This window comes from Curcuma longa, chromosome 12 (assembly GCF_044706935.1).
Source record: "Curcuma longa cultivar G26 ecotype Majalengka, Jawa Barat chromosome 12, ITB_CL_G26_1.1, whole genome shotgun sequence".
In the NCBI taxonomy this organism is placed as follows: domain Eukaryota; kingdom Viridiplantae; phylum Streptophyta; class Magnoliopsida; order Zingiberales; family Zingiberaceae; genus Curcuma; species Curcuma longa.
The window spans coordinates 1,014,998-1,040,491 of NC_133872.1; the positions used below are offsets into that span (position 1 = coordinate 1,014,998).

Sequence of the window (25,494 nt, forward strand, 5' to 3'; positions counted from 1 at the left end):
CAAGCCACAAGAACAAGGAAGCAGAGTGTGCATTTGACCTTTTTGAAATCAGGAGTCTTTCTGGGTAAATCTCTGGATCCTTGTTCTTTGTACCATTGATGAACTCTCTACACTGAGATCAATGGATCCCAAATAGCTGGGATAGACTGTCATTGTATTTACGTTGATAACAAGTTTCAAAGGGACAGCTTACACCATTTTTACGAGTATTGACTATTGAATTCTTTGTTTGCCCTGCAAAAGAAGAGAATGAACATGCGTATTAACTCGTCAATCTGAGCAAGATTGTAGAGTCACATTGTATATCGATATAACTAGCTAATCCACGAACCTAACGCGACGGTGGAACTACAATTCTTGTAATTATCATACTCAACGCAAGCATCCCTGTAGATGATTTGTAATATACCAAACACATGGCGAACAAGGCGACCTGTTTGAGCTGTAGGAGGTACGCGAACACCAGATGCATTTTGTCGTTGATATTGAATATAAAATGCGGAGAAAGTTGGAACACTGAAGAATCCTAGTTATCTAGAAAGATGGCACTGGAATGGTGTTAAAATATGTCCACGATCCCTTAAATCTCAACTCCTGTCAAAATCTGAAGGTGTTCTGCTGCTTCGGAAATTGATTTTTGTTGCTTGGCTGAGCAGGAAAAGTAAGAAACTAGATGATTGGAAGGTGATATCAACAGTGAGTCTGCAGACGTTGCTCTCAGCGACGGTGGCGCGTCGTTATCAATCATGTGAAAATGAAAAACTCATGCAAAAGCTGGAACGTGAGCAGGACGAGGTTTACCGCAAGGTGAAAATCCCAATTCGCATCGGTGTTTTTTTGTTTAATCGAAGGAAAAAATTGTGTCGGCGAGCTAGTCTGATTCTAATAGAGACAAGCACGAGGTGATCATTGGTTTGGAATGGGCTCGGAATACGCCAATGAATGAATGACCTTGGGACGCAGAAATCCAACTACTCGCTCTCGCTAGTATAAAAAAAAACAGAGCGGAAGGTAGAATTGCAAGAGATCAGGAAGGGAAGGAGGAGGAGGAGGAGAGATGAAGACTGTCAGGTCATATCCAAGGTCTGAGCCACGGAGAGTCGGAAATGGCTTAATCATAGGCTCCATGGTTCTTTCTCTCTGCATCCTCTCGCTCATCAGGGGTCGATATTGTTCCTCCCCTTTTGCTCCGTCTTACTTCTCTCTAATGAATCTTTTGTTCTCAAGAAAATACCCTGTTTCTGTTGCAGGCAAGTCACAGGATCTGTTGGATAGGAGTCGCCGCCTTGTATCGATTGGTAAATTTTTAAGGAGAATTTTAGCATTAAATCATCTGAAATGGAAGAACAATTCTTAAGAATTCTGCTTGGCGTTAATTAAAGAATAAAACAGCTTATTTTACTTGAAGGGGAAGGGGAAGACGATGAAGGAAACAGAGTGCTGCTCGAAGAACTGGGAGAAGCCAAGCGACCAATGTGTGTGGAAAAAAGCCGGCGATCGGACGTTTGCGAGGCCTCCGGCGACGTAAGGGTGCGAGGAAGCTCCCAAACAATCTTTGTAAGTCCTGATCTCACAAACCAGGAATGGAAGATGAAGCCTTACGCCCGGAAGCACGACGAAAGGGCGCTCGCCAACGTCAAGGAGTGGACCATGAAACCAGCTTCCGGCCAGACACCGCTCCCGGCGTGCACCGACAACCACACCGCCCCCGCCGTCGTCTTCTCTATCGGTGGCTACGCTGGCAACCTCTTCCACGACTTCACCGACGTGCTCGTCCCGCTGTTTCTCACTGCCCGCCGCTTCCGCGGCGAGGTCCAATTCGTGGTCGCCGACGCCAGGGCCTGGTGGCTGAGCAAGTTCAGCCCTGTCCTCCGGCAGCTCTCCAACTACGAGATCGTCGACGCGGACGCCGACGAGGACGCAGTGCGCTGCTTCCCGAGCGTCGTCGCTGGGCTGACCTTCCACAAGGAGTTCGGCGTCGACTCCACCAAGTCCCCCACCGGCTACGCCATGGCCGACTTCAAGGCAATGCTGCGGGAGGCGTTCGGTCTGGAGCGCGAGGACGCAGAGCCGGCCGGCGGCAAGTGGGACATCCGCCAGAAGCCGCGGCTGCTGATTATCTCACGCAAGGACTCCCGGGTTTTCCTCAACGAGCGGGGGATGTCGGACATGGCCATGAGCCTGGGCTTCGACGTCCGCGTCGCCGACCCCGACCTCGCCACCGACATCGGCAAGTTCGCGCGGCTAGTTAACTCCGCCGACGTCCTGATCGGCGTCCACGGCGCTGGCCTCGCCAACATCGTCTTCCTCCCCCGAGGCGCCGTCTTCATCCAGGTAGTGCCGATAGGGAACCTGGACTGGCTGACCAAGACCACGTTCGAGAATCCATCGCTGGAGATGGAGCTCAAGTACTTGGGCTACCAGATCCAAGCCGACGAGAGCACGCTGAGCGACCAGTACCCCAAGGACCATCCTGTGTTTACGGATCCCCAATCCATTCACAAGAAAGGGTGGGATGAGCTCAGCAGAGTTTACTTGGAGAACCAGAACCTGAAGCCGCACTTGAGCAGGCTCAGACTCACCTTCTTGGAAGCGCTCAAGATTCTGCCCCACGGCGGCGCCTTGGCGCAGTAATCGCCTTCGTTCTTTTCCAAAACTTCTATTCATTGTATCAAGACCAAGACCAATATACAGAAAATTAGTAGATAGGCAGGCAGATATATATATATATATATATAGTGATTAAAGAATTTAAGTTGTCTCTGAAGCCAAGAAGTTGGCAGATGATGAACTGTACTGGATTTTCAGACTGAAATAGAGGAACTCAATCAGAACAACTGTTCTGGTTTGGTGTCTGCAGTGTTTCAGAGTTGCCTAATATTAACTGAAGCCAGTGCTATCAGTCTTATGAAATGAGCTCATTATGTCTCATCTTCTGCAAAAGATGATATGAGAGGTTGTGGCATTCATCAGTGACTCTAAATTTTCACAAGCATAATTCATAAAATATTCATATGTGAATTTATCAGTTATTAGTTTGTAGATGATCTTTAAGTAATACGATCGATTGATTTAAGGATAAGGTGATGAAGTTTCCCGGGCAGTTAAAATTATTTTAAATTATAGTTTTGATTAAAATTTCTTCAAGATGAACGTATATAAAGGATATATTTTTTTATTGATATGGATAATTAAAGGTGTTTTTTAAATTATTTTCTACCAGCTTTTTTCACCGATAGTGATAGATTAGAGCCCACTTTAATAAAGCTTTAATTGACCACGTTGTTGTCCCCCTCTTCGCAAAAGAGGAACTTAATTAATTTGTCGACGTTGCATCGATACCACATGGCTGCCATTCATGGACTTCGGATGCCAAGCGGTACAATAATTGATTCGATATTCTTAATTATTTAATACAAATTCATGTCCCGTACAAAAGTAAATTTCGAATAAAATAAATCTTTGTACTTCTCTAGTGCTAAAAGAAATATGAAACATGAAATTTAATGAAAAATGATTGAAAAAATTGGGCAAAAATTAATGGGCGCCCCGATTAAGATAAACATCAAATGAATCTTTTTTTAATAAAAAAAAACATATGAGCGCCCATTAATCATTGTATCTTGGAAATACTATTGACCTGACATGACGTTAATTATTATAATATATAAAAGTTACTTAGTAATTATTATAATATGTTTAAAATAAATTTAAAATTTATCATACTATTGAATAGCCGTTACAATTGGTATTTATAAATTACTAATTAGTAACTATATATAATATGTTTAGGATGAATTTAGGATTTAAGATTATAACAAATATATAATAACTCTTACAACTATTTTAAAATTATTTTAATTAAATTAAAATAATTTTAACTAAGTTGATAGATAATATTTTGATATAATATTATTCAGAAACTCTAAACCATGAATCTTAAACTTATCTTATAAATATATTATAATAACTATCAAATATATTGTAGCAACTACACGATAATTTCTATATGTTATATCAGTTACTACGTATAGCTTCTACAAGGTATAAATTCTAAATTTTAAAATTTAAAATTATTTTAAATACGTTGTAATAGTTACTCAATAGTTTCTACTCAATGTACATTTTAAATTTTAAATTATGAATTCATCTTTAAATATATTAATAATAATAATTAAATGATTTTTATATGTTATAATAAAGTCAAAAGATATTTTAAAAATAAAATCATTAAAAGAACGTACGTTTGATTTTAATCGGAAGTGAAACGCTCATGATTGCCTTAAAACAAAAAAAATCATAGTACACGAGCAAGCTTTTTCTCTAAAATAGTTAGCGCACGGTCCTAGACACGTTCAGTAATTTATCAGTCGTGCATGTACAGTAGATTAAATAACAATAATAGAAGACTCACATTACACGTAACTCTATTCATTCCACGTAACTGTTCTGTTCGTAGCTAAAACAAACAAACAAAATGTCAATCAATTCGTTGTTGAGAGTCACTATCGCAGTCAAGCACCATTTCTTACGTTAGATTGAATTATACATTCTTCGTCTTGATTCTCATTTGTTATATCTATTTTTATTTAGATATTTAATTTTTATCTCTATTTTCTCATATATGAGGATCAATTATTCATACTTTATATAAATATTTTATTATCATATATATATATTATAATTTAATTGAGTATTTGGTTAGCTCTCAATTTAAAAATTTTCATGTTAAATTATTTAATTATTTAATCGGAATCCTCCGCTAGATTTAAATTGTCATCCCTATCACAACTCACAGTTGCAATCGTTAGCGTTGAAATTGCGGGCAGTTTTTAAGGGAAAAGGCCTAAATAAATTTATTTAGCAGTGATATTTTATTAAAAATATTATATTAATAATATCTTGTCTAAGACAGGCCCATTTTGGGCCGAATCCCGCAGGCTGGAACCAACCGTGCATTACAGGCCTGCTTACTTATGGGCCGTTTCCAATTCCAAGCTCGATTCACAGTGGGCCGGACCACTTCTACCAGCATTCAAAACTTGAAATTGTTTTATGCATTTGGTCGATTAAGTTATTTGTATATGATATCAATCTCTCGATCAGTTTTAGGCAAGGAAAATTTAAAAATATTTTATTTTAATTTTAAAATATTTTGTATGGTAGTTCCTGAGGCAACGTATAGAATTTTGTAAATATTTACCAAATTTTAGATGAGAGTGATAAATTTGTAGCTTTGCGTGCTTAGAATTTTGTCATTCCTTTCTTTGCCTTGTCGCCCCGCCGCCTTCCCAAAATCTAAAGCCCTCCCAGGTGATCTCTCACGGGACCCAAATATCTCTGACGCTCAAATCGATTGTCTTTCTAATTTTGGTAACCGCCGTCAATCCATTCCAGTTTTTGCGCTTGCTTTCATCGATCCAAATCTCTTGCTGCATGCTGCCCTAAAGCTGTGGAATCGTTAGCAGATTTCGTTTCTGATGTCCATGGCGTCATTTTGCGGGCAGCTAGCCTCTTCTTTGTCGGTGTCTTCGTCATCCTCTTCTCTCAGCGGAAGCAGGAGTCGGAGGCAGCGCTTGAATTGGCAAACTCGTCGCTGCTTCTTCAATCTTTCATCTGCCGCTCGCAGTTACTACGGGTCTGTGGCTGTTCGTCCCCTGCGGGCCCTGTCCACCACAAGCGCCCTGGGGGCCGGCCCTTTGGAGGTCCGGTTCAACGAGGTGACCTTCTCGCTGTCATTGAGCCCTGGGCTGGTTTCTTTCGTGCGCTTTCTTGTTTTTGTTTGTTTTTAGTTAAGGTTCTTAAACATTGCGTGGCTCAGGTAATTGAGTCGCTCGTGGATCGGATTGATCTATCGGAAGAAGAGGCGGAAGCGTGCCTCAAGCATCTACTCAATGAAGCCAACGAGGCTTTAATTAGCGCCTTCCTCGTGCTTTTGCGTGCTAAAGGAGAGACCTTTGAGGAGGTATGCTTAAAACTGAGACCTTGGATGCTGTAGTTCCGGATCCTTTGCTTTCTTTCTGACTTTAAGGCAGATTGTTGGATTGGCGAGGGCGATGATAGAATGCGCGGTGAAGGTCAATGGAATAGGTGATGCGGTTGACATTGTTGGTACAGGAGGAGACGGGGCTAATACGGTTAACATTTCTACCGGGGCTTCTATACTTACTGCAGCAGCTGGTCTGAATGTCGCAAAGGTAGAAAAGCTTCATGATTGTTGCAACGTTAAAGGTCATAAAAAGTATGCAGAGATAATAATAAAGATACTTCCCTATTCTTCGCAGCAAGGTAATCGATCCAGCTCCTCTGCCTGTGGGAGCGCTGATGTATTGGAAGCGTTGGGGGTGAACATCCAGTTAGGCCCTGAGGTAGTACCCTGGAAGATATGTACTATTTTCCATTAAAGCCAGACCTTCTTTAGCCTAAAATCTGGTATCTTTTTTGTCCTGTTCCTCTTAGATATAACTACTAATGTGGTATAAGTGATTGAAGTACGATTTATAAGTTTAGCAATGGTTCAATGCAATGTAAATATATTTTTTTCTCTCTTGTATAAACTTTGAGTATTGGTTCAGTGATCAGTCTTAATTTATTGCAAAAGGAAGTAAAATGCTGCGTGAAGGAAGCAGGTATAGGATTCATGATGTCTCCACTTTATCACCCAGCAATGAAAATTGTTGGTCCTGTCAGGAAAAAGCTCAAAGTGAAGACTGTCTTCAACATTCTGGGGCCAATGTTGAATCCAGCACGAGTTCCATACGCCGTTGTTGGTGTATACCACGAAGACACAGTAAGTGCCTTTTTGTATGTGATATTAGGATTTTAAATTGCTTTCGTTTCCATTGATTAGAATGATTCCATGATATACATAGCATCATCTTCATCAAGTTGTGTTGGACTTGACTGCCTGAATTTTATCCTTCCATTGAGATCTAGTGAAGTCTATACCACTAGTTATGTTTAGATCAATTCAAATAATTTTTAATACACCAACCAATGTTTTATTTTGCCTTGCTCGGCGCTTTTACACCTTTAACTAATTGATTTAATTCTTGTAACTACAGAATTTATTAGTCACCTTTAGACATGTTCATAAGGTCTCGTTCTATTAGAAGCTACACCTAATTTCTCTCTAGTACTAGTATAGTTTTGCTTTATCCTTTCTAGTAACACTAAACATCCATTTCAACATTTTCATATTTACTAAATTAACTTTTTATATGTGTTGCTTTCTAACAATTTAACACTCCAATCCATGCAGTATGGCAGGTCATACCAGATTCATATATAACTTTCCTTTTAACCTTAGTGACTTTCTACGATCACATAATATCCAGAAACTCCTCTCTATTGTCCCCCTTATTCTTTATTCTATTAATGATATCTTCATCAATATCCCCATTTTGATGAATAATATATTTAATACTGTTACTTACTGGGATTGAGATGCTTTACAATGATAGTTTCATTCAGAGTATATCATGTCTGTTCCATATTTCCTCAGATATACTGCAACTATTCCTCTTCTCTGTGTGTATATGAGCACATATTCATGTCCAGATTGCATTTTCCCCTTTACCATTTCTTTTGCTTTCCATTAACTTCTAGCATTTTACTCCCAAAAAATTGCACTCAACAGATGGGACTATCAGGCTTTGCATCCACTTGCAGCTTAAGTTACATAATTCCCAGCCTTAGAATGTTTAGATATTTATTTAATTTGTGAAATTGTCCCTTTCACTCACAGGTGGTATTTCAATAGCCATGATATTGATTTTTGACCTTCCTACCTGTGTATTCATATCATTAGTAAATGAAGCTTAGTTGAGCCTTGTGTTGTCCTTTTGATAGCAAGATATTGATTTCACACTATATGTTTATTTTTGTTTGTTCTCCTTTTGATAACTTTGATGGATTTGACAAGAGTAAGTTGGCTGAGAAAGAGGACGATTTTGTCTACCTTGACATCTGCTCTTTTTTCCATCATCTCTATTTTAGGCCCCTGGGAAGGGAAAGAAGATGGCGATCTTTCTCCTTGGCACAGTTAGAACCTTCTGTTCTGGCAAAGCTATGGCTGTTGCAGGAATTGATTTAGGATTCATCATAAGGGAGTTTTCTGAGTAGGTCCTCATTGGCATATTTTGGATTTATCTTTTCTAGGGAAAATCCTCTAGAACCAATGATGAACATGAGGATACTGACAAATGACAATGCTGCTTCATGTTATCGGAGTCAAATAAGAGATTGGTTCAGGATCAACTAGGATAACAAACTCAAGCAAGAGGGTCTTGTAAATGGCCATGCTGACAACATGCTTGGTGAGGTTATATTCTAACATATATGCCAGGTCGTCTTAGGGAAAGTTAAAGACCGTGGAGAGGAAAACAAAGAATCTGTAACTTAGACAAGAAAGGTGAAAGGGGTATTTACTGATGTTCTGATTTTTCATGTTACTTCATAATGGAATATATTTTCTCTGAACACAAATGACTGAAAAAAAAAATACTGAGACAACCATTGTCTATGGTGGTTCAGTACATATAGTTTTGTGTGTATTCCCCCTTTGAAATCTGAAATAAGAGTATGGGTAGGACATTTTTTTGCATTATTTTTTGGGGCTTTTCTTGATTGGACATTTCACATTGATTGAGCAAAAGAACATTGACCTCTGTTCTTTCTCTGTGACATATTTGTAGTAGTAGAGATTTTTAGGGTGAGTGGTTTAGCTTTATGTTTTATTTTTCTTTTCTTTCTTTTGCCATTCAGATATACACGGTAGAAGTTGGTTCATCTGAGTAATCATCTGATTTGGCCATCTTAAACACTTCTTTACCAAGGGTGGTTGGACAACCATTAATTTAATTGTCATGATCACAAGTAATGACATAGAATTGTTATGGTTTAATGAGATACACTTCTTTAATCATGTTTTAATGTTTTTCTGCAAAATGTGTTCTCTGGGCTTGTTGAAAATAAGTTCTCAAAGGAATTTTTGATGCTGAATGTTTGATGTTGACATTAATCAACTTAATTCCATAGTTAAAAGCAACCTTCTGATGTTGTCATGACTGGCTTGTTGAGGTGTCAAGTGCCGATGGACATGTGTCTTGATTTTAGCCCTTAGGCAGAGCTTGTCCAATGCCTATTATCGAGCCTATATGACTGAATTTTACAATATTACATTCTTGAGAAAACTAGTTTATGCAAACCAGGCTTGAGTCAGAATAATTGGGCAAGAAGCCCATCAGTCACTGGTCGGAAAAGCCAGTAGCTTACAGCATGTCCTAACTGCTTCTCCATCACCTTGGTTTGAGGAAAGGAAGTGGCACTTTGGTTCAATTCTTGTCCCAGAGATTTTTATTCGCGTCTAGACCATAATGGTCACAAAGAATTTCAACTAATAATTTCTCCTTAAATAAGTTTATTCCCATGTGTTTAGAGAATGGACAAGAAATTATGAATGCTGAATTCTTCCTTTGCTTGTTCAGGTACTCAAAATGGCTAAAGCATTGCAGAAGTTTGGAATGAAGAGAGCATTAGTAGTTCATTCTAAAGGTTTAGATGAGATAAGTCCACTCGGTATGATCCAATTTTTAGTGAGCCTTCTGTGCTAGTTTTCATTTATTTTGGGACAACTGTCCATGTTCATTTTTTTCTATCATCTACTTTGGTTTCAGTTTTTAACTGATTATGTTACACACTATTTTTCCCTGCAGGATCTGGATACTTCCTTGATGTCACGCCCACAGCAATAAACAAACTATACTTTGATCCATGTAGGCAACTTATTTGTGCATCTCTTTCCGCATTGTAATTTTTATCAAAAAATTTATTGAGTCTGCAGGATCGGAACTAAATCCTCAAACTTTTTATTAATAATAATGCGCTATTCCATTCCTATAATCTTTACATCCCCTCAGTTCCAGAGTAAACGAATTACATATGATGCAGTGGACTATGGTATTCCTCGCTGCACACTAGAAGATCTTAAAGGAGGCAGCCCACAGTTCAATGCAGAAGTTCTCCGAAGAGTATTGTCTGGGGAAAAGGGCCCAATTGCTGATGCTCTCGTAAGTCAGTTCCTTTTTGTTAATTTTGCTGACATGGTTGCAATTACAGTCTTATGTTTCAATTATCTTAGCAGCATCATAATTTCCATAGCTAAATGATTTGTCTTACAAAATACCGGCTAGCTCGGCTAGTTTTTGTAGTCTGATTACTTTTTGTATAGCCGCTTTATCATTTTGAGAAGTGTGTGGTTACATTTTTCACATAACTTTAGTCACAGTAATCTTGCAAATAAACTGACCGGTGGCAATTTGATAATGGAATTTTGAATTTGTAGCAGCTATAGAAGTTTCCTGCATCCGCACAAATCAGTTTTAGAACCTTTCTGTTTTATCTCTGCCAACATAAGTCTGTCTACTCTCTGCATAGCTAGTTTATCCTTTCGAGCGGTTTTATCGCATCTATCGTCTCACACGAGAGCCTTCTTTAGTAAAATTTGTAAGCTTCTCGATACCAAATATTCCAGTGGTTTATAGCCAGGGCTATAGTTTCCACGAACTCATGTCAGTTTGAATTGATTGTGCTCGGTCTCTGTGATTTCCTCAAATGCAGGTTCTTAATGCTGCCGCTGCTCTTCTCGTCGCCAGTCATGTGAGCAACTTTGGCGAAGGTGTAGCACTAGCTCAAGAGACGCATCGATCTGGGAAGGCCATGGACACACTCACTTCCTGGATTGCAGTCTCCAACGTCAGCTCATAATTTCTCTTTGAATTCGCTGCTGCTTTAGTTCTGCTTTCTCATAAAAAGTCGTTCCTTGCTTTGTGCATTCTGATCCTCCAAAGATTCTCAGATATCAGTTTTTGCATACAGAGATCAGGATAAGCAGCTGTGAGGTCTTTATGATCAGTATCTCGATCGGTATGCAATAAATTATGACTGAGGTGAAGGTTGATTTCGAAGCCGCCGAGAAATATTTTCCATTGCAATAAAAGTTCCATCTTGAAGTGTCGATCACACGATGAGTGATCTTTACTGATTGTGCTGCTGTTAAACGCTTTGATACATTGCTACTAAAGAGATTGATGGTGCATTTAGTTAATTGAGTTGCCAAATCACATATTCAACCTAAAAGACCTATTTGTTTTCTAAAATGCTTTTGAAAAGATCGGACTTTTTTATTGATAAAACAACAGTTAGTTTTGGTGATTAACATTTTGTTTTGAGGTTAAAATCGGCAGAGCGCTAATTTGAAAAATGAGTGGGTTCTTTTCTGTAAAAGGTGGAATCCACCATTTTAGCGGTCCCACATGGTCGGTCTCACGACCATTTGTGAGAAGGTAAATCGAAAAAATGTAGTTGGTCACGACGTAGGAGGATATTGCTTGGCTTCGTTAGGATTTGAACCCTTGCCCTCTTCTGCAAGTTTGCTGTGTCGTAACTAACTCACCTATGCCCTGGGGGCAAAAAAAGGAACTCTTTTCTTCTGCAAAAATTCAACATGAATGAAGCATGATCGGTCTCACGACCATCTATGAGGAGGTAAATCGAGTATGCAGTTGGTTACAACGCATGCAGTTGTGATTGTCATGGTTTCGTCAGGATTCGAACCCTTGCCCTTTCATGCTAAGTCTCATGCGTTGTAAAAAGAAAAATATGTGAGGGCTTTGTTATATCAAAGTTGATTAATTATTTTAAGTATTTTTTAAATAAATAAATGCGTGATTTAATAAAGTCCTGATAAATATCTCTACAAAATAAAAATGGTTAAAATTAAATATGAAATGTTTTTTAATGTTTGCGCTAATAAACAAAGAAAAAAAAAACAGTTGATTTATAACGCTACATGATATTTTTTTTATCTTCTTAATTTCGTTTAAACATAAATTTAAGACCAGATCGGACACACATACACTCCTCATTATTACAATTTAATAATTACAATTAGGCCACGTGACGGAGATATTTTCGAGGAAAAAAGTATTCGGGTCCCCACCCACGTGATGCGGCCTTGCCAACCACAAACAAGTCACGTGCCCTTTACCAGCGGTCGGTACATACCGGCACTATCGCGTGCCGTCCCGACTCGTAAATTAGCCTGAGCCTCTCGCTCGCTCTGCTCGCGTGGGGAGGCAGCTAAGGTGAAGAGATTAAATCTTGATCCCTAATCTTTATTAGTTCTTCAGCTGATTCTTCTTCGATCCCTAAATATTTAGGCTAAGATTCGCCGTTTTCGTGTTTCTCTGATGAAATCTTGATGTTCTACAGGCGTTCTGTTCGCAGATCTCGAAGAGATCGGGCCCTGCGAATGAACCATTTCGCGATGCAACAGAACGCTTTAGCTGCACGGGAGGATTTGATGGGGTGCTTAGCCGTCGCCGCTGCGGACCGCGATCACTTTATCATCTGCACGAAGCCCCGGCGGCTGGCTCCCCTTCCTACCATCGCCGTCCCGGTCCAGCCCTTGCGACGGATTCCGAGGTGGTTCGCTTCTCCTTGATCGATTGCCTCGTGGCTTTGTAGTTCGCTCATCTCACTTCTCCCTTTTCCCCTTTCGGCAGCAATCACTTGGATCTGTTGGATCGTTGCGATGCGGAAGCTGGAGCAGGGTTTCCCGGTATCCTTCTTCCAAAGGTGGGATTTTTATTCCCTTTCAAGTTTCCAATTTCTTTGCGTAAAGTTAAAGCTCTCATTTGACAAGTTCTTCATGTTTGTGCAGGGTGGAGGAACAGAGGAATCAGCGCCTTCATCTCCTTCGTTCTTCTGCGGCTCTCCGCCGAACCGTGTGGCGAATCCGGTGGTTTTCGACTCCCGGTTCGGGCAAGATCGACCTCCGGTACCTGTCGGTCATTTACCGGCGATCCATTCCAGCCTGAGCTCGCCGATTCCGGCATGGAAAGGCTGTCCCTCTGCCAAGTTAAGCTACGAGCCTGCGGTGGTGCGTGTCGAGGGTTTTGATTGCCTCAACCGCGACGGGCAGCGCTGCAACAGCATCACTGCGGTGGCTTAGACGACGACGACGACGACCTTGTAAATGTATAGATTCCAATCACTAACATCAACCACTAGATTCTAAGAAACAGGAACAAAGTTCAAGATCTAAGCGAGAGAACAGAATCTTTTTTCATGTATAGTCTATAACTTGTCCTTCTAAAAAAGATTCCGATGGCTGCTTTTCTATGAACTGAACTGAATTGTAAATAACTGAAATTGTTAAAACAAACTGAAATTGTTAATCGAACAAAATTCACATACAGATATACATCGACTTTATTTTTAAAATATAACTTTTACACAACGTATATAAATTTTCATATAAACTTCGTAAGCATCCAATTATTAATAAAAGATTCCAATAATAAGTATATTTTATTACTGAAAAATATGATTTTTAAATTCAATCTATAATTAACTAAATCAAAATTTATTCTAATTTGATCGATCCTACTAAATTATCCAATTTTAAAATCAAACCAAAGTCCAAGATCGTTTTTTATTTTTTATTTAAACTTTCTGTGTCCGTGTAAAAATATTAATATTATTATTCAAAATTTTTAAAATTTTATTTTTAATTGAATTTACATATAATTGAATTATAATTATAATTTTTTTAATTTATTTTTTATAGATAATTATAAGATCGATATTCACAAAGTCTACGTATAGTGTGCATAAAAGTATATTATATCGATATAATTCTTAATATAATTAGACGTATTAAGTTAATTTTAGGTAAAAGAACAGTGAAATGTCAACAAAGTCCTCGTATCACGTGCATGATAGAATCGTCCTGCTCCTATCCGTGAAACCGTGACTCAAACTACTGGGTTTTCGAGCTTTTTAGATCCGGAAATATTCGAAGATCGCTGATAAGGGAACTGGAATCCTCCTATCTCGTTTTCCGATGGAGAGCGTCTTCGTTGTTCGTCGCTTCGATGGTAAGGAAGCTCCTCCGTTGTCATCTTATGGATTTTTCGGATCGATTTGTCATACCCTCTCGTTTGTTTCCCCTCTTGTTGATTTTCGAGAAATCTTCTGGATTTTTTTTTTAAAAAAACCCTTCAAGAATCATGGTCGTAATTGCTGTTAGTGTCGGAAAGATCTGATCTTTGCTTGCTTAGATAATTTTTTTCTAAAATTAACAGCGATTTTTTTTAGTTGAGTTGATGATTGTTTGTGTATTGCCTGGGCGCTTTTTATAAGAATCCCTACAAAGATCTGCGAAGGAAATTCCTTACGACGCTTGAGCTAATTTGGGATCCGTGATCGGTGCTGCCAGGTGTTTGTGGAAATTACCGGTTCTAGTCTCAAGTAGAAGAAGAAAGATTGGTGGAATTCCTGACAAAGATCGTGCCTGTTATTAAGAAAGAGGGATTTTTCTTTATTAATTATTGGAATGGATCAAAGAATGCGAAGTGAAAGTGACAATTTGCTCTCGGCAGTGGTGCCCCTGATGAAACTCCTGTGCCTTACTGTAATCGGTCTCATCCTTGCCCATCCGCGGACCCAAATCATCCCTCGCGCTACCTTCAAGCTTCTCAGCAAGCTTGTTTTCGCCCTCTTCCTCCCATGTCTCATTTTTGTCCACCTCGGTCAATCGGTCACCTTGGATGATGTCTTGCTTTGGTGGTTTGTGCCTGTCAATGTGCTAATCAGCACAGCTATAGGCTGTGCTCTGGGTTACATTGTTGCCCTTATTTGCAGGCCCCCACCTCAGTTCTTCCGATTTACTGTTATCATGACCGGTTTCGGCAATACAGGAAACCTCCCAATTGCTATTGTTGGATCAGTTTGCCATAGCTCAGATAATCCGTTTGGACCTGGTTGCCACAGAACTGGGATTGCTTATGTATCATTTGCTCAATGGGTTGCTGTCATCCTTGTTTACACATTTGTTTATCACATGATGGAGCCACCAATGGAGTACTACGAGATCGTATCAGAAGCGAATGAAATTGTGGAGGAACCAATCAATAATATTAGTATGCCATTGCTTCATGAAGCTGAATGGCCAGGAATGGTAGATAAAGGAACAGAACATTCCAAGAAACCATTTATAGCCAGAGTGTTTATGAGCATTTCTGGGTCATCTCAAAGCACATTCCCTGACATTGATTTCTCAGAAGAGGGGGGAGCAGATGTCGGGCCTAGTAGTCCAAAGTCCTTGAGGTGCTTGGCAGAACCAAAGGTCATTCGGAGAATTAGAGTTGTTGCTGAAGAGACTCCAATAAGACACGTCCTTCAGCCCCCAACAATTGCTTCTTTGTTGGCACTTATAGTGGGAATGGTTCCGGTGTTGAAAGATTTCGTGTTTGGGTATGATGCACCACTTTCTTTCATCACTGACAGTTTGGACATCTTAGCTGGTGCTGTGGTTCCCTCTGTAATGTTAATTCTTGGAGGAATGCTCGCAGAAGGTCCTAATGATTCAGCTCTTGGGATCAGAACTACAATCGGCATCACTATAGCAAGGCTTGTGGTACTTCCAATGATAGGGATTGTAGTGGTGGCTTTAGCTGATAAGTGGCATCTTTTGATTGACGGAGACCAGATGTACCGTTTTGTGCTTTTGTTACAGTATACTACGCCAAGTGCTATATTGTTGGGAGCCATTGCTAGCTTGAGGAATTATGCTGTGAAAGAAGCTTCAGCACTCTTGTTCTGGCAGCATATATGTGCTGTGGTATCTCTCTCATTCTATATTGCTATTTACTTCAAGCTGCTGTCCTATGTCTAAGGTCAGGACCTTCTACTTCCTTTTCCTAAAAGATGGTTGCCAAATATGTGTCGAACAATGTTTCTTGGTATGTTACTTTGTGGGCCATAATGGTTGGGTCGTGTGAGTAGCTTATTTAGTTGTTTCTGGATCATGCAAGGACTGACAATGTGGAAGTTATCTCTTTGTGAATTGTTAGATGATGACCTTTTGTATATGATGAGTTGCTCTACAAAATTCTTGTTTGTTCTCTCCTTATGGTTTTCTTCTATATGGCATGACTTTTTCTTGTTTTTCCTCCTATCTCACACTGTGTCTCCATGCATACAAGGTGGTAATGATGAGTTTACATCTATCTGACATCTGGTGGGATACCCTAAATTCTGTACCTTGTGCATGTTTCATTTGTTAATTTAATTTCCTTGTCTAATCCTATAATTTATTGATTTATTTATTTACAATTGCATTTTCTTAACCAAAATGCAATTTTGTTGGCATGGGTTAGAAATTGAATCATGCTAGATGAGAAGACTATGCTTGATGACTGACTTCTTAGAGCATAATAATACTGTGGCAAAAGCACATTGGAAATTCATTGTTGATGACTAGTTTTTTTAGTTCCCACTACCATCTTGTTGGACCATTGACAGTGTTGTTGACAGTGTTGGTGGAACATTCAAGAGCTTCAAAATTGAGATGTTTCCGTGTCTCATGATTTACTTTTTAGAAAGAAAAAAAAAGAAGAAAGAATCCGTGAATCAGGCGTGAATAGTTGGTGCCGACTGCTTGCACAGATACATGTTTGTCCTTTTGCTCAATACACACTGATTTGTATCGTTTTGTTTGACTTGTGCAGCATGAAAAACATCTCAGCAAAGCAGTGCGAATGACGGCAACGTTGTATCCGACATCAGATAGTGCAGAATCGAGTTGATAAGCAACGTTGACCTCATGGGCGAATCAAAAATACACTTGAGTTTCTCACGTGTAATCCACGCGGCGTAAACATAAGACGCCCCCAGAAATGTCGACTCGATGCCGCAACAACACGCGCTTTCAGCATCATATATTCCGTTTAAACTGAGGTGATCGATTCTATATAAAATTTTTAGATGATCAAATAAATTCAGGAAGAACAGACGTACACGGCTCAACGATATCAGTATATCTTCTAGATCCGTCATCTTAGTGGCCCTATACGGTCGGTCCCACGATCATTTGTGAGAAGATAAATCGATATAATCCAATTGGTTACGACGCAGGAGGGTATTGTCTGACTTCGTCAAAATTCGAACCTTTGTCCTCTTCTACGAATCTATTGTGTCGTAACTAACTCATCTATGTCTCAGGGGCATGGGTGATATCAGCATATCAGTGAACTGTGACATGGGGGCCACAACAATACTTTTGACCATTGATTCATAAAATAAGCATTTAAAGGATGACAAAATAAGCACGCAATACACGCGTCGCAAATAAATCCAAGTATTTACTTTTCTAGATCGCTTTTTTTTCTAGACTAAAATACTTTATATATATATTTTTAATAAAATAATTAGTTTTTAAAAAAAAAGTTAACCTCAAAAAATTCTCCCGATCCTTATTGGATGGAAAATAGAATGCTAATGCGCTATATATAATTTGAGTCGATTAATAAAATATCCTAAACTTTGAAGTATTCTCGAATCCATCTAGAAGATCGTACTTGTTTACAACGTTGTTATCATGTTATTTTTATATTAAAAAAAGTAATTTAAAGATTTAAACATTGATTACGAATAAATAAAATGGTGAAGAAAAATAAAACTTATAAAAGTTTAAAATATTTTTATTAATTAATTCTATATGGTCCTGCTTTCTTTCCTCTTAAGCAAAGTCAGCTTTTCGCCCGTTTAGGATAAATCAAGCAAAGTGCGCTCTGCTCTTCCTTGCGACGCCAGCAAGCTACCGTGCGCCTGCCTCGTCCTGACCGTTGGATCATGAAGCGGTCGGATAAGAAGCGGAGGGGCGTCCAGGACGGTGAGGGCCGTCTCCCATCGAGGCCGCGCCCTGACGAGGTTGTCCCTCCGGCGGCGAATGACGCCGAAGTCGAGGAGTTCTTCGCCATCCTCGGCCGGATGCGCGATGCCTCCCGTCGTTTATCCGCTCGGCAGAGGACCGAGGTCGCCGGCGACGGGTTGAAGCGGTGGATCCCGGAGTTCTCACTGGAGGACTTCTCCGAGCCCGGTGCGGCGAAAGGTGACAGTTCAAGCTCTCCCAGCGTTCTCGCAGCAGAAGAACGGCCGGCGGAGAGCGTCGCGCCGCGGCACCTCGACCTCAACCTCAACGTGGAGCCGGGGCCAGAGGGGTAGGGTTTCAACCTCAACGTGGAGCCGGGGCCAGAGGGGTAGGGTTTTCTGATCAGAGCGCTGGTTGCGTATTAATTAACCTTCTCCTGCGTCTTTCTCCTTTTCTTTTCTTTCTGGTTTTGGTTGATTTCAAGAACACAGTTGCTTTGCGTACGCAAGCGGCGATTAACCTAACACATGCACTTCTTCTTGTGATGTTTATTGTTTTCGGTTTTCTAGATGTAGTGTTTCAGATTCTCATCAGCGAAGTATTTTTATATTGAATGAAAGATTAGATACAGAGAACCTGTTCGGATTTCATTTTTAATTATCTTCCCATCGACAATCCCTATGAGATAACTTCCTTGCGTGTTGTATCGACATGGAGAATTACAGGATTATCTATTTGATGGATGCTGGTCACGCTAGAAGTGTAATAGAAAACTGTTTAGGGTCAACCATTTGAACCTTCTTCCTACGATGAACCAGAGGATCACCTAAGATGCGTGGTATATGGGGTTTTTATTTCTGGAGCATAATTGAATTGGTTACGATGGAACAGAATTATTAAAATAGATAAGGGTCGAATTTAAATGAAATCGAGACAATATCCTTCTCCATCGTGGTAAATTATAATTTTTCGATTTACCTCCTAAAAAATGATTATAAAATCAATCGTGAGGACCATTATCATTTGACACTTAATCACTCAACACTTGGCTTTTGGGTCATTCAATATTCAGCCACTCGGGTATTCGATTGACACTCAATGTTTGACCACTCGATCATTCAGTACCGATCATTTAACGATTAACCCCTCGATTGACATCGACACTCGACCAAGGTCTAGCCGTCTCTCTCTCTCTTTTGAACGGTAGATCCATATTACATCAGCACTATTTAATTTTTTATAACAATTTAGTCTCCTAATGACAATTTTATACAATTTATAATTAGGAAGTTTTAACTATGTCTTTAGAGTATAGTGGAATTATTTATTATGGGATAAATTTATTAAAGTGGAAAAGGATCGAATCTCGATAAAATTGAGATAATATATCTTTCCTATAATGATTAATTATAATTTTTTGATTTATTTTTTTTAATAGATGGTTGTGAAATTGACATACGGATTTCATATTTTATTACAGATAATCCTAACTTTGACTGGACTTTAATACAGAGTTCTACTTTTGTCTTACAAGTCAAGATCCCTTTGTTTTTAAAATAGTTTTGATTAAAATTTATTTAAAATAGAACTATTTTATATTATAATAATTTAATAGTTTCGAGTAAAGCTGCTATAATAATATTATTTTTAAATAAAAAATAAAAAAAATATCTTTTTAATTTTTGTCCAATACAATTTTTATGAACTTATTTTTCTTTTACCACTGTTGGTTGGCTAAGCTCATTTAATTCTTTCAGACCATTGGACCTATTTAATAATTTAATTTAATTCGATCAATTGAATAATTATGATTTAATTTCTAGTTCAGTTCAATTCAATTTGTAAATAACGACATAAAATACAATTTAAAAAATAATTTGGTCGAGCCGTATAACTATATGGCCTTTTATATTATATATATAACATAATTATACAATTGAATTAACAATGCTCATCTAATCGAATGCATTTAGACAAGGTTAAAATTATCATATGGATTTCATATCAAATTTAATTAATACTTATACAGCCCTCATCTGGAGTTCTTGAACAAGTTCTTCCAGCAATAAAAGCCCAATTAGGTCATCTGCTGTTCTTCCCCATGCCACACTGTCTTGATCTGCTTCAACTCCTCCAGAAGTCGACCCATCTGGCTCCATCAAAGGCTTCTCAGTGATCACTGGTGATACGACAGTATGACCTGCTCCAGATTAGCAGGATACATCTACATGCCCACTCTAAGTTAGATCAATCATCTTGCTGAGTTAAACAAGAACTGTCGAGCTGAGCTGCCGAGCTCAGCTAGTCTGACCTATTGAGTTAGGTCCAACCTTCCAGCCTACCAAGCTAATCCGACTTATCAAACTAGTCTACCGGCCTAATTCGAGCTGTCGAGTTGTTACGCTGAGTCCTCTGGGCCAACCGAGCTGGTTTAGCCGGACTCAAAGAGACTACAAATAGACATGAGTTATGATATCCACTTTCCTACAATCTCTAAGGTAATTTACCCTTTCTTACTTATAAATATCAGATATATACTATGTGAAAAAGGATGGTACTCTATCATTTGAGCATCATGTTGACTTAAACAAAGTTGGTAATCTTTGAATAGATAAATCGATGATAACTCTCAACTAAATGCCCCTAAGAGTGGTTCATTTCTGATCCATGATGTACACCAATTGACACATAAATCAACTTCTACTTAACAATTTGCTATGGAGACTTCAATTGCTTTCTTTCTCACTCCATGCCACCTAGCTCAGCAGCTGCCTTTCCCTGGTTCATGCACGTACGTACGCCACCTTCACACATGTCAATTCATGCCTCACACTCCACGTTCGTGTTGAGGCTTCCCCCAACAATCTTTAAACTCCTTCTGCCTGAGGACCCCTCTTGACTTGTCCTACTCTTGTTTTTCGGTACCGACTCCCGTCGTGCATCGTATTTGGTCAATTAGCAACACCTCCAATGCTTCAACAGCTGATATATATATATATATATATATATATATGATCGTATCCATTAACCTAACGGAGATCCTCCCACTGATCTGCCCATGACATTCAACATATGGCATTCACGTATTTGTCGAAGTCGTTCTCACAGACGTTGGTCCTCTTGCTGGCTGATGCGACCTGTGGGCTGCAACAAGGACGCCAATTTTAGGCACTTCAGTGGAAAACAAAATTTGAATGGAATTTGATTAATTTTCTTGCCATTCAAACAAAGTGTGTATCAACCGATTAAGATAAGCTTGAGCCCAAACTTGAAGGCACCGTGATAATTAACACTCCATAGCTTGAGCCCCAAGCTTGAAGAATAGCTTCAGGCATGATGGTTATTTATTGCTATTGCCAGGGACGTCAGAGCCCACAATCACCCTGTATTGCCTCTCCATCGAGCAATAGATGATATATCTGAAAAGATAGAAAGGACTACGAAGATTAGATCTCTAGTGTGAAGAAAGTAAATGCTTAAGCTTCTAACAAATCTCTGGTTCTGTTGAAACATTATATTTGATTTCTTTGTATATTTCACCCAGAAAAGAAAAAGATTGCTCATGCCAATAACGACTCTAATTGAATATGCAGGCACACTTGCTACTCATTCCCTAACAGTAGCAGACACAGTGCAGCTATCACCATGGCTGAAGATAGAAGAGTTGGTGCAGGACCACAACCATGCAAAAGAGAAGCATAAGAAAGAGCTGGCCAATCAAGCATTTTGCATACAAAGATTAACACAAACCATGATAATAACTTGAAAATAACACAGTTAGAAGGCTACTTCATTATATGTTAAAACTTGACCAAAATCAGATATCATGATCATTGGAGTTGTGAAATCCATAATAGGTCGCTCCATGTTAAGTAAAGTATTCTGTGACATGTATTGCACAAGAAATTGTCTACCTCAACTATCCATAACGGAATCCCAATTTCAGTGGAAATACTTTGCAAGGATGACCCACATAAACATGAGCCACCAAGCTAGCTAAAACCAAAGTGAGAGACCTTTAAAGGGGCCAGCTTCTCCACTACCTCCATTGCTTCTCACAGTTTATTTGGTTCCATTGCATGTCCTGTTCCACTTCCATGGGAGAGTCTCTTGAAGAATTCGACTACCTTAGGCATTCCTTTCCTTTCATGGAATTGGAACAAGATTTTGAGCTGATGAGCCAACTTTCTGAGTTTAATGGCGCTGTAATGGAGAACCAGTGCATAGGGTCGACGGATTGCTCCAATAATTACTACTTGCCCCATCAGGAGTTTGCAATGCCAATTATCAATAACTTCTCAAGCTCCTTGCCGCCTGTAGAATGTCAACAGCCCATTTTAAGGCAGCAGCCTGTCTTACGTTCAATTGGAGAGCACATCCATGAAGAAAGGAAAAGGAAGACAATGGCGGCGCCATATAGTAATTCTGAGCTTGGTTCAGAACCTTTCTCAGAAGCTGGATTGGCAGAAATCAAGACTAAGAAGATGAATGTATGTAAAATAGGCTATTATTTGTACTTAGATTGGAAGCTTCTGAATGTGTTTTTCCCCCTATTACTTACCGATTTCTCTTTCAATTTCAGGGCTCAGGGAGTGGGAAGAGTCACAAAAGCAATTCAAAGGAAAAGAACAAACAAAAAGAGGTGGTTCATGTAAGGGCAAGAAGAGGCCAAGCCTCTGACAACCATAGCCTAGCTGAGAGGGTAGGCAAGTAGTTTCAATGCACTAAAATTCAGTCCTCTGATAGCTTATGTGGTAGGATCATATTACTTATATCTATCTATGTGAAAAATTGTACGGTTGCAGGAGAGAAGAAAGAAGATAAATGAAAGAATGAGGTGTTTACAAGATCATGTTCCGGGATGTAACAAGGTATTACATCAAAGAAATCTTAGGACCAAGGGTACAGTTAAAAGTTTCCTTCGATTTAACTTGCAAGTCATGACAGATGATGGGCATGGCAAGGATTCTGGATGAGATAATCAGTTATGTGCAGTCACTGCAGAACCAAGTTGAGGTATTACTTTTCGTTTGTTCCAAAAAGTATTAATTCTTTATTGAAAAAACTGGTAGGAAAGCTTAAATTGTTAATAATGGCCCTGCTATACTTTAAAAGTCCCCTAGTTCAGTCAGACAATGCTTGAACATAGGCCAGATACACAAGAACTCAGCTAACCCACAAGCTTTGCACAAATAGCTACCATGAGAAACAAGGACGTAACTGAGTGAGCTAGGGGACAACATAGAGCTCAACTTATGGTACATGCTTAGACACCATCCATGTGATAAGGCAAAGTAGCAGGGACAAATATATTTATGGTTTGACTATTCACAATCACCATGCCTAATTGTGGTACCTGATGCAGTTTCTCTCAATGGAACTCTCAGCCGCTAGCTATTTTCATGACTACAGCCTAGGCATCGGATCTCCTTCAAAGGTACAGGTAAACTCCCTTATAAGCAGAAACTAAAAGTTTACACTAATCTATTAATGTGAAAATTTAATGGATATGTGAGGCAGAGGAGAATGGTCGATACTTTGTTCTTATGCTGCCCAGACCAAAAGAACAGCAAAAAAATTGTCCATTTAAGAAAATTTGGCAAAGAAAACCAAATAAGTCAAGAAAGTTATACAGGACTCTGATTTCTTGTCAGTTTTTGACTGGATAAAGAATCCTATGTAGGAGTTTAACTACCTCAGGAATTATAGTGATCAGCTTTAACTGTTTTCTCAGAAATGGACTGAACAATGAAGTGGATCTTTATCTTCCATGCCTTTTTTTTTCCTTTCTAACTATCAACCCCACATACAGTTTTCAATCAAACTTTATGGATCTTCCTCAATTCGAAGAAATACTAGTGATAACATCATAAAAATTATCAAAAGAGATAGATGAATTAGGAAAGTGTAAGCGATTATCCTATTAAGTTTATGACAAACAATTACGTAGAAACTAGACGATGTAAATGGGAAGATATTGTAAAACTAAGATGAAACTTATATGAGACATGAGAGCAAAGGATCATTAGCTCCAGTCCCAATCAAGAGGGACCAATAGTAACAGAAAAATCAAAGAAGGGATACACCAAAAGAAAAGCATCCAACCTTTGTTATGAACATATGAACCTTATCACCGTGCACATGCATGATTTTTAATGATCGACCAGTCTATGCTTGCTAGAAAATGACTGGGGTCAATAATTGAAGGTGCCATGTAAATTTGTCGTCACCTTTGCAGGTAGGTAAAGCAGATGGGGAGCAAGAACAAAGACTGAAGGGGGTCGTGGAGGGGCATGGGGATTGCACTAGCTTCCACCCATCTGTGTCCTTTTGACTCCTTTCGTCTCTTGGCTTTACCATGTCTATGGCCACATACATTGCCCCTAATCCAGCCCGGGAGATGTCTGTTCCCCACAGCCCATGCATGGCACAGAACGGGGGCACATGAGCTACTAGTGTGGTCCTTGAACAAACACAAACCGAACTGTTCTTACCACTCTGTTTTGTATCACGTTCAGTTACCCTTTTCACTTGTTCATCATGTATTCATTATCTCTCACTACCATTGCCTTAATAATATTTTAGACTGTTAAACTCTGTCGTACAATCGATAATCAACAAACTGCTGACAACTTCCATACAAATAGCTAGCTAGTTCATCTCACCTGATTAACTAACTCCACATTGGGCCTCGGCCTATTGCTAGCCCAATGTAAATCAGGCTAAAGGGAAACAATTTCCATACGAATATTTGTTTTATTATTTCAAAATGATATTTGTTTTTTTTAATGATAATCTAGGTTTCAGTTCTTCGAACCTATTAATTCTAGATGTAATTAGTTCGAGCCCACATAAAGTGATCTCCACGATTGATCCATCATTGTAGAGTATCATGCTCCATCTGAATATTAGAACCATGAGTCATAATACAACCATTCCGTTAGATATTAGTCCGATCCACCCAGATAACTAACTACCTTTGCACCGTCCCTCGGGAGCAAAATCTAGAAGGGAGGACTGAATCTTAGCTTTCAAGTCTCATTAATTCCTTTCATGGTTGGTCCATTCAAAATTCAAAAAGTTCAAGTCCAATAGAATTAGTGGGGTTTAAAGTTTAAACTAATTAACACACTCCATCATGTAAAGTTCAATGCACTCAACATTCCACAATGTGCCTTAATCAAGCTTCCAAGCTATGACCTAGAAGGCTAATTGGCCATAATAATTTTTTTTTCTTTCTTTCTTCGAAAGAAAATCTAGTAAGTCATTCATTAAATCATCCAAATGGTTATTTACATTTGCCAAGCAACAAGAAAAGTTTGAGAATCAGGCAACAATTAAGGTGATGCAATTAAGAAGAGTACAACCACTAAATGAAAGTTATAGTCATCACCTCCATCAGCATCATGACTACATATATAGATCAATCTAACCTAAGAGTTTTAGGCTCTAGACTCTCCAACGCACTGAGAAGGAAATTAAAGTAAAGATTGGGGAAGAGGAAGTGGACCTTTCTTTTTCAATCTTAATTCGGAGGCAATGGGGAATCAAAATAAAATTAAAAAACTAGTTTTGGATTGATTAGGAGACGCAAGCCTCGAAATGAATGGAAAACATGCATGTCAAATATCGTCACCACCTAGGAGCCAAGTTCTTTGCTTAGGATTACAACTGTTCAACTAAGATTAGTTTATAAATCTATACAAAAGATTGTTGAAGAACCAAAACCTCATCGATCAATTCCATCGTTTCCTTTAATCTTCCTCCCCTGGCGA

General features: G+C 39.1%; 5 protein-coding genes across 9 annotated transcripts; all 5 read left to right on the plus strand.

The window, feature by feature from the left end:
• Positions 1-1,036: 1,036 nt before the first annotated feature.
• LOC141842950 (alpha-1,3-arabinosyltransferase XAT3-like) lies at positions 1,037-2,884 on the plus strand. The gene is made up of 3 exons (XM_074730945.1): positions 1,037-1,163; positions 1,251-1,298; positions 1,409-2,884. The coding sequence occupies exons 1-3, from the start codon at positions 1,058-1,060 to the stop codon at positions 2,632-2,634; spliced, it is 1,380 nt and encodes a 459-aa protein (XP_074587046.1). The 5' UTR covers positions 1,037-1,057; the 3' UTR covers positions 2,635-2,884.
• A 2,374-nt stretch (positions 2,885-5,258) lies between these two features.
• Positions 5,259-11,111, plus strand: LOC141842951 (anthranilate phosphoribosyltransferase, chloroplastic-like). Its single transcript, XM_074730946.1, has 10 exons — positions 5,259-5,720; positions 5,822-5,965; positions 6,036-6,197; positions 6,285-6,368; positions 6,602-6,790; positions 9,489-9,579; positions 9,717-9,776; positions 9,952-10,070; positions 10,621-10,755; positions 10,879-11,111. The coding sequence occupies exons 1-10, from the start codon at positions 5,481-5,483 to the stop codon at positions 10,888-10,890; spliced, it is 1,236 nt and encodes a 411-aa protein (XP_074587047.1). The 5' UTR covers positions 5,259-5,480; the 3' UTR covers positions 10,891-11,111.
• Positions 11,112-12,075: 964 nt separating this feature from the next.
• Positions 12,076-13,189, plus strand: LOC141843341 (uncharacterized). 2 transcript variants are annotated; one of them, XM_074731418.1, is made up of 4 exons: positions 12,076-12,146; positions 12,274-12,486; positions 12,567-12,639; positions 12,725-13,189. In XM_074731418.1, the coding sequence occupies exons 2-4, from the start codon at positions 12,314-12,316 to the stop codon at positions 13,013-13,015; spliced, it is 537 nt and encodes a 178-aa protein (XP_074587519.1). In that variant the 5' UTR covers positions 12,076-12,146; positions 12,274-12,313; the 3' UTR covers positions 13,016-13,189. The 2 variants fall into 2 exon arrangements, with proteins under 2 accessions (XP_074587519.1, XP_074587520.1); XM_074731419.1 differs by having other exon boundaries at positions 12,109-12,146; positions 12,289-12,486.
• A 631-nt stretch (positions 13,190-13,820) lies between these two features.
• On the plus strand, positions 13,821-16,868 carry LOC141843633 (protein PIN-LIKES 2). 4 transcript variants are annotated; one of them, XM_074731685.1, is made up of 3 exons: positions 13,821-13,943; positions 14,164-15,743; positions 16,578-16,868. In XM_074731685.1, exon 2 carries the CDS (start codon positions 14,402-14,404, stop codon positions 15,740-15,742), a length of 1,341 nt encoding a protein of 446 aa, XP_074587786.1. In that variant the 5' UTR covers positions 13,821-13,943; positions 14,164-14,401; the 3' UTR covers position 15,743; positions 16,578-16,868. The 4 variants fall into 4 exon arrangements, with proteins under 4 accessions (XP_074587786.1, XP_074587782.1, XP_074587784.1 ...); XM_074731681.1 differs by lacking the exon at positions 16,578-16,868 and having other exon boundaries at positions 14,164-15,941; XM_074731683.1 differs by lacking the exon at positions 16,578-16,868 and having other exon boundaries at positions 13,828-13,943; positions 14,209-15,941.
• A 4,948-nt stretch (positions 16,869-21,816) lies between these two features.
• LOC141843680 (transcription factor bHLH62-like) lies at positions 21,817-24,053 on the plus strand. Its single transcript, XM_074731733.1, has 6 exons — positions 21,817-22,209; positions 22,302-22,421; positions 22,525-22,590; positions 22,667-22,735; positions 23,085-23,162; positions 23,958-24,053. Exons 1-6 carry the CDS (start codon positions 21,817-21,819, stop codon positions 24,051-24,053), a joined length of 822 nt encoding a protein of 273 aa, XP_074587834.1.
• The last annotated feature ends 1,441 nt before the right edge of the window (positions 24,054-25,494 follow it).